Below are 18,267 nucleotides of genomic sequence, written 5' to 3'. Positions count from 1 at the left end.
GTAATGAATAACAATTCAAAACGCGACAGAGTTCGAAAAAGCTCTGGAAATCTTCTCTATATTATCGGTTATTGCTGATGTAAATGGCTGTGATGGTTTTAAGAACAGCTTAGTTCCATTCCTTAGTGGGGCGCCGTGGATCTTTGCATGTGACTGTTCAATGTGACTGAAAAAATGCCTTAAAAGCGCCCGCCAGCACAACTCATAGAAACGCCTTGGAGTGGAATTAAGCCGGAGCTCCCGCTCTCGGTGTTTTTGGTCGGGGAGAGCCCCCGGGGCCGGTGTAGCCGCTGAGCCCCGCCCAAAGCCGGGCGCCCTTGAGCGCGGCCGTGCGGCGGCTGCAGTGTCGCGGCGGCGCCTCCGGGTGTCGCTGTTGGCCGCCGCCGAGCGCCGCTGGAGCCGCCGCCGCCGCAGCGTCCTGCCCCCGCAGGCTGCTCGCTCGCCCGGCGCCGGCCGCAGCGGCAGCGGCACCGACAGCAGCAGCGGCGGCGGCGAGGGGCGGCCCGAGCGGTCTGGGTGGCTTTCAGCGGTGTCTGTTGTGGGCGGCGAGAGCGGCTGGAAGGGAGGCAGGGCAGCGGCAGGAGGCAGGAGCGCGGCGAGCGCAGCGGGCAGAGAATGGCGGTGAGGCGGCGGCAGAGGCTTGGGCCGGGCGGCGGGCGAGCGCTGCCGGCCGCGCTGCTGCTGCTGCTGCTGTGCGTGTGGTGCCGAGCGGCGGCCGAGCGGGTCCGCTACGCCATCGCCGAAGAGCTGGGCAGAGGCTCGCTCGTAGGGCCGCTGGCGCGGGACCTGGGGCTCAGCGCGGACGAGCTGCCGGCGCGCAAGCTGCAGGTGGCGTCTGGCGGCAAGAAGCAGCTGAAATACTTCACGGTGAATGAGGAGAACGGGAACCTGTACGTGAACGAGAGGCTGGACCGGGAGGAGATGTGCGGCGAGTCGGCGACCTGCTCTGTCAGCTTCGAGGCGCTGGTGCACAACCCGCTTAACGTTTTCCACGTCGAGGTGGCCATTGAGGACGTGAATGACAACTCCCCAGTCTTCAGCAAGGCTGCTCTGTACCTCGAGATTGGTGAATGGACGGTTCCCGGTGCTCGTTTTCCGCTGGAGATGGCCCGAGATGCGGACGCAGGAAGCAACTCAATGCTGACTTACCAGCTCACCAGCAACCCGTCGTTTTCACTGTCAATGAAGGAAAAGCCTGGGGGAAGCAAGCTGCCAGAATTAGTCCTGGAGAGAGTTTTGGACCGAGAGAAGCAGAGTTCCTTTGAGCTGGTGCTGATGGCCGTAGATGGCGGGGATCCCGCGAGATCCGGGACTGTCCAGGTTCGCATCAACGTGACAGACGCCAACGACAACCCACCCGTGTTCAACAAAAGCCTCTACGAGGCGAGGGTATCAGAGAATCTTCCACTAGAGTCTGTGGTGCTGCAGGTACGAGCGACCGATGCTGACGCAGGCTCGAACGGGCGAGTCTCCTACTCCTTGGGCAGCGTCCCGGACTCCGTCAGGGCGTTGTTCACTATCGACAGCGAGAGCGGGGAAGTGAGGACAGCGGGTCCCCTCGATTTCGAGGAGAAGAATAAATACGTGTTTGGGGTGGAAGCGAGAGATGGCGGCGGTCTCGCCAGTCACTGCGAAGTGCAGATAGACATCACCGACGAGAACGACAACGCGCCTGAGATCACCATTCTGTCCCTCTCGAGCCCTGTCCCCGAGGACGCTCCGGCCGGCACCGTTGTAGCCGTGCTGAATGTGGACGATTCCGACTCGGGCGAGAACGGTCAGGTGTCGTGCGAACTATCGGGAGAGGCGCCGCTGTCGATCGTGGCGTCGTCGGGCGGCTCGTACAAGGTGGTGACATCGGGCGCGCTGGACCGCGAGCAGGCGTCGGAGCATCGCGTGACGGTGGTGGCCCGGGACCGGGGCAGGCCGGCGCTGCGGAGCAGCAGGGAGCTGGTGCTGGAGGTGTCGGACGTGAACGACAACGCGCCGGTGTTCGAGGAGGCGGCGTACAGCGCGTACGTGGCGGAGAACAACGCGGCGGGCGCGCTGGTGCTGCGCGTGCAGGCGCGGGACGCGGACGCGGGCGCCAACGGGCGCGTGAGCTACTGGCTGGCGGGCGGCAGCGCGGGCGCGGCGGGCGCGGCGCCGCTGGTGTCGGTGGAGGCGCGGAGCGGCGCGCTGTACGCGCAGCGCTCCTTGGACTACGAGCAGTGCCGCGAGTTCACGGTGGCCGTGCGGGCGCAGGACGGCGGCTCGCCGGCGCGCAGCTCCACGGCCACGGTGCGCGTCTTCGTGCTGGACCGCAACGACAACGCGCCCAGGGTGCTCTGGCCCGCGGCGGCGGCTGCCGGGCCGGGAGAGGCTGCGGGAGGGGCGGCGGCGGCGCCTTTCGAGGTGGTTCCGCGCTCGGCCGAGGCCGGCTACCTGGTGGCCAAGGTGGTGGCGGTGGACGCGGACGCGGGGCGCAACGCGTGGCTGTCGTACGAGCTGGTGCAGGCGTCGGAGCCGGCGCTGTTCCGCGTGGGGCTGCACAGCGGCGAGGTGCGCACGGCGCGCGCCGTGGGCGAGCGGGACGCGGCCAAGCAGCGGCTGGTGGCCGTGGTGAAGGACCACGGGCAGCCGGCGCTGTCGGCCACGGCCACGCTGCACGTGGTGCTGGCCGAGAGCTTGCAGGAGGCGCTGCCGGAGCTGAGCGAGCGGCCGGCGGGCGCCGAGGCGGCGGCGGCCGAGCTGCAGTTCTACCTGGTGCTGGCGCTGGCGCTGCTGTCGGCGCTCTTGGTGCTGAGCGTGGCGCTGGCCGTGCTGGCGCGGCTGCGCCGGGCCGGGCCGCCCGCCGTGCTGCGCTGCCTGGGCGCGCAGCGCTTCTCGCTGGCCGGCGCCGCCTTCCCGGCCGACTTCTGCGAGGGCACCTTGCCCTACTCCTACAACCTGTGCGTGCCGCCGCCCGCCCGCGCCGTGCCCGAGGCCGCTTGGCCGCCGCCGCCGCCGGTGCCCATCCTGTCGGCGGAGGAGCTTCTGGGCGGCGATTCCTGCGAGAAACCGAGCCAGAACAGTGACCTCGTCGTGGTAGAGCAGTCTGCCAATCCCGACTCACCGCAGGTCTGTAAAGCCTGTTGTTCTTCTGTTTCTAAAAGTTCCCGAATTGTCTTCATTGTTTCCCGCCTGTTCACGCGGTGCCAGTGGGTATTCTCCATCTGTATCTCCATGTAGCAGCGGAACTTGTTCTTTTTTTCTCTGTAACCGCCTGAGCTGACCGGCTTTGATGATAGCTCTCCTTTAGGCCAGGTGCAGCGTTTCTCAGTGTTTCTCCTTGTTTCCCAGAGTCGTGTTTTTATGACGTGCACAGTCCTGTCTCCGTGACGGACTGAATTAAGGAAGGGGCTATCCCCCGTTCCTGCAGAGCAGGAAGCCCTTGGTTCTCGTTTGGTCACAGGTTCAGGCTCAGGGGCGATATTTTGTCTTCAAAACTCGAGCTCTATAAATTTGATTGTGGATTGTGTTAGCTACATGAAAGCAGGCTCGTATTCTTTGGAAGGAGACTGGCTGATTCTGCATGACGGTGTCGAGGAAAAAAAAAAAAAGAGAGAGAACTGTCACCTGGTGTTTGAAATATTTCTTTCCTGACAGATTTTTTCCGAGAATGTGTAGTTAGAACTCGTGTATAGCTTTACCCGAAACCGTTCGTTAAAATTTGTTTTGTCCCGGTTAGATTTGGAAAGGAATCGAATGAAGAAAGAGAAAGTTCCTTTCACTCTTTTTTTCTGAGTGAAAGCAGGGATTTTCGCCCGGTTTGGGGAGAATCCAGTCGTGCTGCTAGATTGCTCCATTCATGCCTGCGGGTGGCATTTCGCTCTGTTTTCCTCTTCTTGATCTTTATTTCGTACACTGGTGAGAGTGTTTAAAGACTTCTGTTTCAGAGATTGTTATTTTTCTATCCTTTGTGCACAGAAATGTTGGGGGTTTTAACAGAACTCAGGGATATGGAGAAGAGCCGATTTTTGCAGTTCTGTTTACTAGGATAAACATCTGAGTACGATGGGATCACATATTAGGGAGATTGGCGAGAGGAGGGTTTAGGCACTTGAATCAAGCTCATTTGCACATTGATTAGTGCTCAGCAGTGTTTCAAGTGTTGTACTTTTTGTCTAAGGTTCCATGATTGCTTTCTTGAGCACATATCATATAAATGTTATTACGAAATACTTAGATGATTGGTTTGCTAGCGAGCTTCAGTGCTTCACACATTGATTTTAGAACAAAAAAGGAAACTACCCTGATTTGATTAAATGTAAACCTGTATAAACTAAGGAAACACTAGACATCTCTTGGGAAAGAATGTCAAATATTTCACGTCCTGGAACTTTACTTTGAGAGTTTCAGCTGCATCATTATTTGTACTTATAATTGAATCCTGCAACAATTAGCTCCCTAACTTCAAGATGTATGCAATTGATCTCGTCAGACTTTTGTTAATGACCCTGATATCTCTGTTTCTTCGGGATATGGTATCATCCCGTTTTCTCTCTAACAGACTATTCTTGAAGGTGCTTTCGAGGAAAAAGGATAAGATTAAAAATTACAGTGTGAATAGGAAAATGAATTTTAATTTAGGTATAGTGACATTAGTAAGTAATGAGTTTCCCGTGCGGTTAAAAAACCCCGCCCATGGAATGCCTCTGCCTTCCTCCCGATGGTGATACCCTGGAGAATGAAAGCAGAGATGGGCTGGAGAAATGCGGAGGCAGGAGATCGGCGCAGGACGAAAAGCGACATCTCGGTGGCGACTGTGCCCTGTATGGAGCGAGGCAGGGCGGGCAGCGCTGGGCAGCGCTCGGTGCCTGCAGTGCCGGGAGGAGGCTGCGGGCGCCGCTGTTGACCGAGAGGAGCGAGAGGAAGCTCGGAGCGCTACCGGCAGCCCCGCCCGCTGCGGATCGGCTCACTCGGTTGCCCGCTCCCTGTCTGAACCTGCGGTCCCCGATCGTCCCCGCGGTGCTGGTCCATTCTGGAGCCAGGCGGAGGCACCGGCGGCTGCGCTCGGTGCAGGAGCTGAGAGCATTGAGTGGGAGCGGGATTGGATCGGCGGTGCTGCGGTGCCGGCGGAGCCGCGGCCGAGATGTGCGCGGCGGGGAGGCGCTGGGGCCGGCGGCAGCGAGCTCTGCTCTGGGCCGTGCTGGTGGCGGCGTGGGAGGCGGCGTGGGGGCAGCTGCGCTACTCGGTGCCCGAGGAGATGCCCAAGGGCTCGTTCGTGGGCGACGTGGCCAAGGACCTGGGGCTGCAGCTGCCGGAGATCCGAGACCGCGGCGTCCGCGTTGTCTCCCAAGGTAGTGAACAGTATTTCGTTCTGCACGGGAAGACGGGACATTTAGTGACAGGAGAGAGGATCGATAGAGAGCAGCTGTGCGAGAGTGAACAGCAATGCGTGCTGCGCTGTGAGCTGATAGTGGAGGGGGAAATTAGGTTTTATAGAATGGAAGTGGAAATCACGGACATAAACGACAACGCTCCGAGCTTCAAGGATATTGAGCTGGAAGAGAGAATAAGTGAGACAACAGCCCCGGGTTCGCGATTTCCCCTGCCAGACGCTCACGACCCGGATTCGGGCCGGAATTCGCTGCAGAGCTACGAGCTGAGCGGTGACGAGCACTTCTCGCTGGCCGTGCAGGCGGGCCCCGGCGGCGATCAGCGTCCCGAGCTGGTGCTGGCGAAGGCGCTGGACCGGGAGGAGGCGGCGTTTCACGAGCTGGTGCTGAGGGCGATGGACGGCGGCGATCCGGCACGGACGGGCACGGCTCGGATCCGCGTGACCGTGGTGGATGCGAACGACAACGCGCCCGTGTTCAGCCAGGCGGAGTACATGGTGCGTGTGCCCGAGGACGTGCCCGTGGGCTCAGCCCTCGTCACCGCCACGGCCACAGATGCCGACGAGGGGCTGAATGGACACGTGAAATACTCGTTTAAGAAAATAACAGAAAAAGCCTCGAAGATATTGCATCTGGACTCTGAGACGGGCGCGATCACTCTGCGACGAAGCCTGGACTTCGAGGAAGGCGACTATTACGAAGTGGAGGTGCAGGCACGGGACGGGGGAGGCTTTTTCGACACTGCCAAAGTCGCGATCACCGTCACAGACATTAATGATAACATACCAGTGATTTCTTTACGGTCAGCTCTAAGTGAGATTTCTGAGGACGCTCCTCCGGGGACAGTGGTAGCCCTGCTTCAGGTAAATGATCGCGACTCGGGAGCCAACGGCGAGGTGCGCTGCTCGCTTGACAAGGACATCCCGTTCCGGCTGGAGAAGTCCTATGAAGACTACTACCGTGTGGTGACAGCGAGAGAGCTGGACCGGGAGCTGGTGTCGGAGTACAACGTGACGGTGCGGGCGGCCGACGGCGGGTCGCCGTCGCTGCAGAGCAGCGCGGTGCTGGCGCTGCGGGTGCTGGACGTGAACGACAACGCGCCGGTGTTCGCGGAGGAGCGCTACAGCGCGCGGCTGGCGGAGAACAACGCGGCGGGCGCGCTGGTGCTGACGGTGCGCGCCACGGACGCGGACTGGGGGCAGAACGCGCGCGTGCGCTACCGGCTGGCGGAGGGGCGGGTGCGGGGCGCGCCGCTGTCGTCGTACGTGTCGGTGCAGGCGGAGACGGGCGCGCTGTACGCGCTGCGCTCCTTGGACTACGAGCAGCTGCGCGAGCTGCAGCTGTGCGTGCGGGCGGAGGACGGCGGCGCGCCGGCGCTGAGCAGCAACGTGTCGGTGCGGCTGCAGATCGTGGACGAGAACGACAACGCGCCGCAGGTGCTGTACCCGCCGGCGGCGGCCGCAGCGGCGGCGTGGTCGGGCGTGGAGCTGGCGCCGCGGCGGTCGGAGGCCGGCGCGCTGGTGGCCAAGGTGGTGGCGGTGGACGCGGACGCGGGGCAGAACGCGTGGCTGTCCTACGAGCTGGCCAAGGCCACGGAGCCGGGGCTGTTCCGCGTGGGGCTGCACAGCGGCGAGGTGCGCACGGCGCGCTCGCCGCTGGCCCGCGACGCGGCGCGCCACAGCCTGGTGGTGCTGGTGCGGGACCACGGGCGGCCGGCGCTGTCGGCCACGGCCACGCTGAGCGTGGTGCTGGCCGAGAGCGTGGCCGAGCTGCTGGCCGAGCTGGGCAGCGCGGCGCACGAGGCGGCGGCGCCGGGCGAGCCGGCCGCCAGCCTGACGCGCTGGCTCGTGCTGGCCGTGGCCGCCGTCTCGTGCCTCTTCGTGGCCTTCCTGCTGCTGCTGCTGGCGCTGCGCCTGCGCCGCTGCCACCGCCAGCAGCTGCTGCCGCCGGACAGCGGCGCCTCGCGCGGCGTGCCCGTCTCGCACTTCGTGGGCATCGACGGCGTGCGCGCCTTCCTGCAGTCCTACTCGCACGACGTGTCGCTTACGGCCGACTCGCGCAAGAGCCACCTGCGCTTCTCGGCCGCCAGCTGCTGCGACACCCTCCCGGCCCGGCCGCCGCCCGACGAGCCCGCGCCGCTGCTCGGCGACGAGGACCCGGCCGGCGCTCTCCCCTCGGACCCCGCCCCTCCCTCGGTGAGTTTCTGGGGCCAAATTCTTTGTGTGACGCTTCCCTTCACTGCTCCCCTCTCCTTTCTTCCCGTGGTCCGCGTACGGCTTAGGAAGAATTGCAGAGAAGGAAGGGAAGGCCCCTTATCAGCACTCGGGGCTTAGTGCTTCTTGCCGCGGGCAGGCTGACGTAGGGTCCGTGTTCAGGCTTAAATTTGGTGGGCACGATCCGAAAAGGGAGGTTGCTCTTGGCTGGAAGCTTGTTCTTTGTGTTTTTATATGGCTGCGTTTAATTTCTTCTTTTCTTCTCGTGACCAGTGTAATTCCTCTCAGCATTCTATAATCTTGTGTATGGTTTGCATTTAATGCAAATGGAATTTACATTGTTTGGAGGTTCAGGTGTTTCCTCGATGACACATGGTCCTGAGCAGATAGACCTTGTTTTGGAACAACACTTAGGCGCTCGTTGTGTAACATCACTTTAAACTTTGCGAATCGTGTATCTTCAAATTTAACCATGTGCTGAAGGAGGATGAGCAGTTGTTGTGATGACTGGGTCGTTGTTAGAGCTGCGTATCGCTTTTGTTCTTGAGAGTATTTTATTTTAGTTAGTAGCACTCATTTCCTATTTGTATATGTGATTATTCTCAGACAATGAGAGATTTTGCGTACCACTTTTCTTTCAAAGGAGGCTGGCTGCGGTTGTAGCTGTCCCGTGGCATAATGTTTGGCCAGGGTGACAAAATCTCTTTTTGTAGGAACAGGCCAGATTAAAAGTTTGCTGCGATTTTTTTTTTTTTTTTTTTAATTCTAAAGGTGTAAAGTAGTGTAGAAATTCAGTTCGTCCAAGCTGTTATATGAGACCCGCATTTGTGGTTCCTAGTATTTTTCCTTTTTTACTTTACAAAGAATTTACATATAGGACCTGTGGGCATGGCCTTTGGTGTGAGCGTCTGAGTAAATGTGGTTTTGGACGTTTTACTCCCTAGATACCCTTCTGCTGTACCTACTACTGTTGAGATAATCTGAAATGTCATGCTATTGAGCTTTGCAGAAAAATCCAGCTGCCCTTCCTGGTAAATGGGGATGGCCTGATGGTGGTGGATGTTAGAGATGCTTTAGCAGGGGTTTGATTGGATGTTTTTGCAGATTATGAGGGTCAGAGAATACCCTGGACGTTTGTCAGGGCTGGAGACAAGAGTCCTGTGACCTGAGTGTGGAGAGCCTTTAAACAGGAGAGACATTGTTTGCTCTTCTCCTTGTTCAGTGTTCAGCCCTACTTTTGTGCAATGTGATTTTCTTCTTCCCTGGTAAATTTGCCCTAACAGATCTTACTTCAGCTATGTGGGAATCCCTGGGAGGTTCTTTCTGTGTGTTCACAGGTTGTTGCGGTTTTTAATGAATGGTTCAATTAGGTTCTTATGGCAAGTGCCATAAAGGGAATTTCGAGTGGAGCCAACTCTGTATTCATTACCTGCGAAGTACCCGAACTCGGTGCCTGACCTTGGTGCCATCATCATCAAGAGTCTTTCTTGATCCCCTCCTTTCGGCAGACGTAAACCTGTTGCCGTGCTCATTTTAATAGAGGTGTTTTCTTGTAGATTTTCTGGAAGAAATACTCATGCTTGTCTCGTACTCAGGTTGAGAAATGAAACTTTATCCACGGCAATCGGAAGCCGTGGGAGGAACTTTTCTTTTGGTGCCGCCTCTCCACGAAAAGGGATTGAGGAGAGATTTGTTTATGAGAACGTAATGTTGGAGACAAGGCATGTGTATTTTTGACTCGTGTATTTATTCATGACTTTCTGAAAATTGTCTAGAGGTGTCTTCATTTTTTGATATTCCATCATTTGTACTGAAAGGGCCAGGTTGTGTGTTCACCATTTTGGTTTTCACTTTCATTATGTTTTCTGGCAATGGTGATTTTTGGATGCAGAGGGAAACCTTGCATTCAGAGTAGGAGAGTCAGCCATCCTCCAGAAAACCCATGTGCTGGATAAAGATGGTGTTACCTTTGAGTGATACTTTAATGACTGAATCACAAATTGAGATGCTGATGTCTTACAGCCTTCACAACACTTTAGAATTGTCGAGATTATTGTGATGAGCACAAAAATCGCTGTGCATGCATTTATGTGTAGAGATTCTTGGGATTTGAAAAGATGTGAAGTGCCTTTAATAATGTCTGTCCTCAAAATTTCATTTGTATTGTGTGATGACAGAGAGAATTCGGTCTATGCACAGACAGGGCCAGTGTAGGATATTACTGTGGTATGGTTTGAAATGGATAACAGAAATGTGTAAAGTTCCATTTGTCCTCGTAGTTTGATTAGGCCTGTGGTCCCAAACCAATGTTGGTTGTGCCTGTACTTAGAATGCAGTTCAAGTAGGCTGAGAGACTGGTTTTGATCCAGGAATTTGGTATGTCAAAGGGTTTTTTAAAGGAAAATAGTTAGATTTCATCTTTAGGGTCTAGGCCTGTGTCATTTTTTCCCTGTGTTCCCTTTGCTGAAAGTGAATGTCAGGCATCCAGCAATAAAGAACCATGTTGCTTGGATAGAATGGCTTATAATTTCGATGTAAAACTTCTTTTTTTTTGGTTCTATGAAAGACTCAGAAATGGCTTTGCACTTATTCCCTCTAAGGTTCTCAAGTATGGAGACAAAAAAGAAGATATTTTATGACTCAGAAAAAAATAATAAACGTTATTCATTCTTATCATAGAGCTCTAAACTTTGTTTTAGGCTGATCTGTTTCTCAAGTTAGTGTCCCATATAAGAGAAGTAGAATTCAAGATGCTTGAGGGAGAATTGAAACTTTCTCAACGTCATTCCTTACTGTAATATCATTCCTTTTTCTTATAGATTAACTACGAATTTTTTAAAAGCAGCTTAGTTCCATTGTGTATTGCTCTGCCACGAATACTTCCATCTGAGGTTTCAATGGGACTAAATAGCATGAACTGAAAGAATGCCCAGAAGCCCATCTGACTTAGTAACGCCTCTAGAGTCACACCGAGTCAGAGCTCCCGCTCTCGGTGTTTTTGGTCGGGGAGAGCCCCCGGGGCCGGTACAGCGCTGAGCCCCGCCCAAAGCCGGGCGCCCTTGAGCGCGGCCGTGCGGCGGCTGCAGTGTCGCGGCGGCGCCTCCGGGTGTCGCTGTTGGCCGCCGCCGAGCGCCGCTGGAGCCGCCGCCGCCGCAGCGTCCTGCCCCCGCAGGCTGCTCGCTCGCCCGGCGCCGGCCGCAGCGGCAGCGGCACCGACAGCAGCAGCGGCGGCGGCGAGAGGCGGCCCGAGCGGTCTGGGTGGCTTTCAGCGGTGTCTGTTTTGGGCGGCGAGAGCGGCTGGAAGGGAGGCAGGGCAGCGGCAGGAGGCAGGAGCGCGGCGAGCGCAGCGGGCAGAGAATGGCGGTGAGGCGGCGGCAGAGGCTTGGGCCGGGCGGCGGGCGAGCGCTGCTGGCCGCGCTGCTGCTGCTGCTGCTGTGCGTGTGGTGCCGGGCGGCGGCCGAGCGGGTCCGCTACGCCATCGCCGAGGAGCTGGGCAGAGGCTCGCTCGTGGGGCCGCTGGCGCGGGACCTGGGGCTCAGCGCGGACGAGCTGCCGGCGCGCAAGCTGCGGCTAAGCGAGGAGAAGCAATACTTCACGGTGAATGAGGAGAATGGGAACCTATACGTAAACGAGAGGCTGGACCGGGAGGAGATGTGCGGCGAGTCGGCGACCTGCTCCGTCAGCTTCGAGGCGCTGGTGCAGAACCCGCTGAACATTTTCCACGTCGAGGTGGCGATCGAGGACGTGAACGACAATTCCCCGGTGTTCAGTGAAGCTGTTCTGGAACTGGAGATTGGTGAATGGACGGTTCCCGGTGCTCGTTTTCCTCTGGAGATGGCACGAGACGCTGACGTGGGAATGAACGCTCTGCTGACTTATCAACTAACCAGCAACCCGTCCTTCTCTCTGGCCTTAAAAGAGAGCTCTGAGGGGAGCAAGCAGCCGGAATTGGTGCTGGACAGAGCATTGGACAGGGAGAAGCAGAGTTCCTTTGAGCTGGTGCTGACAGCGGTAGACGGTGGGGACCCTGCGAGATCCGGCACTGTCCAGGTTCGCATCAACGTGACGGACCTAAATGACAACCCACCCGTGTTCAGCAAAGGTGTCTACGAGGCGCGAGTGGAAGAGAATTTGCCGGCGGGGTCTCTGGTGCTGCGGGTGGAGGCGACAGATGCGGACGCCGGCACCAACGGGCGAGTGTCCTACTCCTTCAGCAACGTCCCTGGCACCATCAAGGCGTTGTTCACTGTCCAGAGGGACACCGGCGAGGTCAGGACAACGGGTCCCCTCGATTTCGAGGAGAAGAATAAATACATCTTCGGCCTGGAGGCTAAGGATGGCGGGGGTTTAGTGTCACATTGTAAAGTGCAAATAGATATCATGGACGAGAACGACAACGCACCCGAGATCACGGTTCTGTCGGTGTCCAGCCCAGTGTCCGAGGACGCGCCTGTCGGCACCGTGGTCGCTCTGCTGAAAGTGCAGGACCTGGACTTTGGCGAGAACGGTCAGGTGTCGTGCGAGCTGTCGGGAGAGGCGCCGCTGTCGATCGTGGCGTCGTCGGGCGGCTCGTACAAGGTGGTGACATCGGGCGCGCTGGACCGCGAGCAGGCGTCGGAGCATCGCGTGACGGTGGTGGCCCGGGACCGGGGCAGGCCGGCGCTGCGGAGCAGCAGGGAGCTGGTGCTGGAAGTGTCGGACGTGAACGACAACGCGCCGGTGTTCGAGGAGGCGGCGTACAGCGCGTACGTGGCGGAGAACAACGCGGCGGGCGCGCTGGTGCTGCGCGTGCAGGCGCGGGACGCGGACGCGGGCGCCAACGGGCGCGTGAGCTACTGGCTGGCGGGCGGCAGCGCGGGCGCGGCGGGCGCGGCGCCGCTGGTGTCGGTGGAGGCGCGGAGCGGCGCGCTGTACGCGCAGCGCTCCTTGGACTACGAGCAGTGCCGCGAGTTCACGGTGGCCGTGCGGGCGCAGGACGGCGGCTCGCCGGCGCGCAGCTCCACGGCCACGGTGCGCGTCTTCGTGCTGGACCGCAACGACAACGCGCCCAGGGTGCTCTGGCCCGCGCCGGCGGCCGGGCCGGGAGAGGCTGCGGGAGGGGCGGCGTCGGCGCCTTTCGAGGTGGTTCCGCGCTCGGCCGAGGCCGGCTACCTGGTGGCCAAAGTGGTGGCGGTGGACGCGGACGCGGGGCGCAACGCGTGGCTGTCGTACGAGCTGGTGCAGGCGTCGGAGCCGGCGCTGTTCCGCGTGGGGCTGCACAGCGGCGAGGTGCGCACGGCGCGCGCCGTGGGCGAGCGGGACGCGGCCAAGCAGCGGCTGGTGGCCGTGGTGAAGGACCACGGGCAGCCGGCGCTGTCGGCCACGGCCACGCTGCACGTGGTGCTGGCCGAGAGCTTGCAGGAGGCGCTGCCGGAGCTGAGCGAGCGGCCGGCGGGCGCCGAGGCGGCGGCGGCCGAGCTGCAGTTCTACCTGGTGCTGGCGCTGGCGCTGCTGTCGGCGCTCTTGGTGCTGAGCGTGGCGCTGGCCGTGCTGGCGCGGCTGCGCCGGGCCGGGCCGCCTGCCGTGCTGCGCTGCCTGGGCGCGCAGCGCTTCTCGCTGGCCGGCGCCGCCTTCCCGGCCGACTTCTGCGAGGGCACCTTGCCCTACTCCTACAACCTGTGCGTGCCGCCGCCCGCCCGCGCCGTGCCCGAGGCCGCTTGGCCGCCGCCGCCGCCGGTGCCCATCCTGTCGGCGGAGGAGCTTCTGGGCGGCGATTCCTGCGAGAAACCGAGTCCGGGCAGTACCGCCCTGACGGGAGAGCCCCTGGCCGACCCCAAGGCTCCTCAGGTCTGTGAATCGAATTCCTTCCTTCTTCGCCTTTAAATAACGGCGTGCCGGTGGCCGCGAGCTCTTGTGGTTTATTTCTTCCCTGAATCTTTTAAGTGGTTATATTTTATTCCATGATTTCGTGAAATAATCCTTCCTCGTTTTTCTTTTTGCATCAAGTATGGCGAACGGGCCATAGCTGCCTCATCTGCTGCAAGCTTGGTCGGGTCTGTGGGAGGTTCTTACCGTTCAGTATTTTTGAATCGCATTTTAATTCGTGACACATTCCGATTTTGTTGAAGGATTTTATTTAGGATAGTGATTTTTTCCGAATTGGAACTTGTATTAAGGAGGAAGGTGCATCTTTATTGTGTAGAATGAGATGTACATGACGGGCTTGGTTTGGAGAGTTTTCCTTCCCGACGGCTTTTTGTCAAAGCTATGTGTTTGGACCTTCTGATACGTGGAACAAACCCCTTCTTTTGAGGGAAGGCTGCTGTAGGAATGCTTCCACAGTCATGTTAATTTAGGATTTCAAAAACGCTCTCTGTGTATGGACCCTACTCTGTATGTATCACTTGCTAAGTACCCGAACTCTGTGCCTCGCCTTAGTGCCATTATCATCTAGATGTTGCCGATACTTGACGTAATGCCCAGGTATTAAGTCAGCAGAGCCAGCATTGTCACGCCTATGTTGAGCAAAATTGTAATGAAAAATGGCGAAGTTGTGATTGAAGAAGGGGGAGTAACGCGGATTTATTAGGAGTAGTGTGTGATGTGCCGGCGCAAAATAGCAACGACTTTCCCTGCAGTGCTGGATTCGGTGACCGTAGTGAACATTGTGACTGTTCATGAGTAGTTCTCCTATTCCTTAACACTGTATGATCCTCTAAAAGGCAGTTTTTCAAGCACGACTCGTATAAAAACTGGAATTGGTGTAGCTGTTTGCGCTTTTGATCGTATGCAGTAAAGCTCGTGATACTTCAGACGTCACATTCAGGGATAGTTTCATCCATGTTATACGATCAGGATAAGGTGGAGGCTGAAACTAGAGATCAAAAGCCCAAGCAGGATGTCCGCGCTGGACTAAAAGCGACGTTTTCTTAGCGGTCATGTCCCGCCCCGCGAGCTGCCCATGGGAAGGCAAGGCGGGCAGTGCTGGGCAGCGCTCGGTGCCTGCAGTGCCGGGAGGAGGCTGCGGGCGCCGCTGTTGACCGAGAGGAGTGAGAGGAAGCTCGGAGCGCTACCGGCAGCCCCGCCCGCTGCGGATCGGCTCGATCGCTCGCTTGCTCTGGGTCTGGCTCGGCGGCCGGCAGGTCTGCAAGCGTCCCTGCGGTGCGGAGCCATTCTGTGGCAAGACGGAGGAACCGGTGGCTGAAATACCGTGCAGAAGCTGGGAGCAGAGTCGGAGCCGGTGCTGTCTGGGTTGGCGGCAGCGAGCTGCAAGAGAACGAGCGGTGCCGCGGCCGAGATGTGCGCGGCGGGGAGGCGCTGGGGCCGGCGGCAGCGAGCTCTGCTCTGGGCCGTGCTGCTGGCGGCGTGGGAGGCGGCGTGGGGGCAGCTGCGCTACTCGGTGCCCGAGGAGATGCCCAAGGGCTCGTTCGTTGGCGACGTGGCCAAGGACCTGGGGCTGCAGCTGCCGGAGATCCGAGATCGCGGCGTCCGAGTGGTCTCCGAAGGTAGGACGCAGTATTTCGCTCTGCACGGGAAGACGGGACATTTGGTGACAGGAGAGAGAATCGACAGAGAGCAGCTGTGCCGGCTGGTGGAGAAATGCGTGCTGCGCTGTGAGCTGATAGTGGAGGGTCAGATGCAGGTTTATGGGATCCAAGTTGAAATCATGGACATTAACGACAACGCGCCGAGCTTCAAAGAAGTTGAGCTGGAAGAAACAATAGGTGAGACGACATCTCCGGGATCTCGGTTTCCCTTACCCGAGGCTCACGACCCTGACTCGGGCCGGAATTCGCTGCAGAGCTACGAGCTGAGCGGTGACGAGCACTTCTCGCTGGCCGTGCAGGCGGGCCCCGGCGGCGATCAGCGTCCCGAGCTGGTGCTGGCGAAGGCGCTGGACCGGGAGGAGGCGGCGTTTCACGAGCTGGTGCTGAGGGCGATGGACGGCGGCGATCCGGCACGGACGGGCACGGCTCGGATCCGTGTGACCGTGGTGGATGCGAACGACAACGCGCCCGTGTTCAACCAGGTGGAGTACACGGTGCGTGTGCCCGAGGACGTGCCCGTGGGCTCCACGCTCGTCACTGTCACAGCTACGGACGCCGACGAAGGGCTGAATGGTCATGTGAAATACTCGTTGAAAAAAGTGTCGGACATGGCATCGAATATTTTCCATCTGGACTCTCAGAGTGGAGCTATCACTCTGTTGCAGAGCCTGGACTTCGAGGAATGCGACTCTTACGAACTGGACGTGCAGGCACGGGACGGAGGAGACCATTTCGACACTGCCAAAGTAACGATCGGTGTCACGGACACAAACGATAATGCGCCGGTAATTTCAGTGAGGTCGGCACTAAGTGAGATTTCCGAGGACGCTCCAACAGGGACGGTGGTCGCGCTGCTGCACGTGCAGGACCGGGACTCTGGAGCGAAAGGGGAGGTTCGGTGCTCGCTTGATGGGAACGTCCCGTTCCGGCTGGAGAAGTCCTATGAAGACTACTACCGTGTGGTGACAGCGAGAGAGCTGGACCGGGAGCAGGTGTCGGAGTACAACGTGACGATGCGGGCGGCCGACGGCGGGTCGCCGTCGCTGCAGAGCAGCGCGGTGCTGGCGCTGCGGGTGCTGGACGTGAACGACAACGCGCCGGTGTTCGCGGAGGAGCGCTACAGCGCGCGGCTGGCGGAGAACAACGCGGCGGGCGCGCTGGTGCTGACGGTGCGCGCCACGGACGCGGACTGGGGGCAGAACGCGCGCGTGCGCTACCGGCTGGCGGAGGGGCGGGTGCGGGGCGCGCCGCTGTCGTCGTACGTGTCGGTGCAGGCGGAGACGGGCGCGCTGTACGCGCTGCGCTCCTTGGACTACGAGCAGCTGCGCGAGCTGCAGCTGTGCGTGCGGGCGGAGGACGGCGGCGCGCCGGCGCTGAGCAGCAACGTGTCGGTGCGGCTGCAGATCGTGGACGAGAACGACAACGCGCCGCAGGTGCTGTACCCGCCGGCGGCGGCCGCAGCGGCGGCGTGGTCGGGCGTGGAGCTGGCGCCGCGGCGGTCGGAGGCCGGCGCGCTGGTGGCCAAGGTGGTGGCGGTGGACGCGGACGCGGGGCAGAACGCGTGGCTGTCCTACGAGCTGGCCAAGGCCACGGAGCCGGGGCTGTTCCGCGTGGGGCTGCACAGCGGCGAGGTGCGCACGGCGCGCTCGCCGCTGGCCCGCGACGCGGCGCGCCACAGCCTGGTGGTGCTGGTGCGGGACCACGGGCGGCCGGCGCTGTCGGCCACGGCCACGCTGAGCGTGGTGCTGGCCGAGAGCGTGGCCGAGCTGCTGGCCGAGCTGGGCAGCGCGGCGCACGAGGCGGCGGCGCCGGGCGAGCCGGCCGCCAGCCTGACGCGCTGGCTCGTGCTGGCCGTGGCCGCCGTCTCGTGCCTCTTCGTGGCCTTCCTGCTGCTGCTGCTGGCGCTGCGCCTGCGCCGCTGCCACCGCCAGCAGCTGCTGCCGCCGGACAGCGGCGCCTCGCGCGGCGTGCCCGTCTCGCACTTCGTGGGCATCGACGGCGTGCGCGCCTTCCTGCAGTCCTACTCGCACGACGTGTCGCTCACGGCCGACTCGCGCAAGAGCCACCTGCGCTTCTCGGCCGCCAGCTGCTGCGACACCCTCCCGGCCCGGCCGCCGCCCGACGAGCCCGCGCCGCTGCTCGGGGACGAGGACCCGGCCGGCGCCATCCCCTCGGACCCCGCCCCTTCCTCGGTGAGTTGCTCTGCTCAGATTTCTCCACGAGTCGTTCTTCTGACGGTGGCGTAGCATTTCCTCCGCGTTCTCTGTCTTTCATAAGAGACTTCTTCTAAAAGCATGGTCAAGTTTCCTTCTATTAACTTTGTAAGGCTAGTGCGCGTTGTTGTCCTTATGTGAACATGGGGTGGGTGCTCAGTCTTCCAGTTAGAGAAGAAGGAAGGAGGGAGAAGGCTGCTGTTGGCAGGTTGTTGGTTAGGTCTGCGGTTTGGGTATTGATCAGCTTCCAGATGTTGTTCTCCTGTATCAGCTGTGCTGTTTAGAATCTTTGTTCCTGATAGCATTTGCTCCTCCCAAGGGATAGATCACGTTATTAAGAAATACAACTTATTAGCAAGCTCACGTGTCTTCCCAAGAGCACATGTTCTTTAATTGGTACAATGTGTCTTTAACAAAATACTGATGGTTTTGTGTGGAATCTCTCTGTACGTTTTTCTCACCTTTTATTATTCTCCATTATGCATCATGAAGATCAGCAGGAAAAGTGTTTACATCATCGATACTTTGTTCTTTGTCCCCAAAGAGGATTGGACCAGGCAAGAAGTGGTCCTTGATGATGTCTGTCTGTCAGTTGTGAAGAGGAAAGATCCTCTTTAAGTTGTGATTCTTGGAAAAGGCTGTGCGTGGCAGCATGTGGAGGAGGAAATGGCAGAAGTGCTTTGTTTTTTTTTTTTTTTTTGTTTATTATTGCAGAACTATGTCAGATGTAGCTGGATGAGCCTTGGCTCAAAATATTTAGCATGGCAAGAGAATTGTCTGCATGGGAAGGGAGAGAATCAAGATGCAGTTGGAGACAGAGGCGGGCATAATTCCCTGTGAGCAGATATTCACTGACTCAGTGTCTCTTGGAACATTGCTCTGCTTTACATTTAAGACTTATGAAGTCTCTTAACAGAACTTCAGTGAGCAGCAAATGTATCTTCCATAGCACAGA

At 59.0% G+C, this 18,267-nt stretch overlaps 3 protein-coding genes across 12 annotated transcripts in view; all 3 read left to right on the top strand.

Annotated features, from left to right (window-relative positions):
- The window catches only part of LOC134424614 (protocadherin gamma-A4-like), a 261,717-nt gene that overhangs the window by 183,925 nt on the left and 59,525 nt on the right, over positions 1-18,267 (top strand). Inside the window, exon 1 of one of the 10 annotated variants that reach the window (XM_063168483.1) lies at positions 4,950-7,555. The exons of 8 other annotated variants lie outside the window; for them this stretch is intronic. In XM_063168483.1, the coding sequence (XP_063024553.1) occupies positions 5,114-7,555 (2,442 nt within the window). In that variant the 5' untranslated portion in view covers positions 4,950-5,113. Of the gene's footprint in view, positions 1-4,949; positions 7,556-14,770; positions 17,292-18,267 lie in introns of those variants that run through there. One more of the 10 variants, XM_063168484.1, reaches the window with a different exon arrangement.
- LOC134424959 (protocadherin gamma-B5-like) lies at positions 4-3,210 on the top strand. Its single transcript, XM_063169169.1, has 2 exons — positions 4-67; positions 323-3,210. The coding sequence occupies exons 1-2, from the start codon at positions 4-6 to the stop codon at positions 3,208-3,210; spliced, it is 2,952 nt and encodes a 983-aa protein (XP_063025239.1).
- Positions 10,792-14,485, top strand: LOC134424958 (protocadherin gamma-B5-like). Its single transcript, XM_063169167.1, has 2 exons — positions 10,792-13,399; positions 14,366-14,485. Exons 1-2 carry the CDS (start codon positions 10,931-10,933, stop codon positions 14,483-14,485), a joined length of 2,589 nt encoding a protein of 862 aa, XP_063025237.1. The 5' UTR covers positions 10,792-10,930.

Source organism: Melospiza melodia, chromosome 14 (genome assembly GCF_035770615.1).
Source record: "Melospiza melodia melodia isolate bMelMel2 chromosome 14, bMelMel2.pri, whole genome shotgun sequence".
In the NCBI taxonomy this organism is placed as follows: Eukaryota; Metazoa; Chordata; class Aves; order Passeriformes; family Passerellidae; genus Melospiza; species Melospiza melodia.
The sequence above is the reverse complement of the archived record's forward strand: the minus strand, read 5'-3'. Positions and strand labels throughout refer to the sequence as shown.

Bases quoted from the DNA above. Each gene is read 5' to 3' on its own strand.
- LOC134424958 (XM_063169167.1), top strand. From the start codon at position 10,931: ATGGCGGTGAGGCGGCGGCAGAGGCTTGGGCCGGGCGGCGGGCGAGCG. The intron at 13,400-14,365 runs GTCTGTGAATCG...GTGATACTTCAG, and splicing joins CCGACCCCAAGGCTCCTCAG to ACGTCACATTCAGGGATAGT.
- LOC134424959 (XM_063169169.1), top strand. From the start codon at position 4: ATGAATAACAATTCAAAACGCGACAGAGTTCGAAAAAGCTCTGGAAAT. The intron at 68-322 runs GTTATTGCTGAT...GGCGCCCTTGAG, and splicing joins AAATCTTCTCTATATTATCG to CGCGGCCGTGCGGCGGCTGC.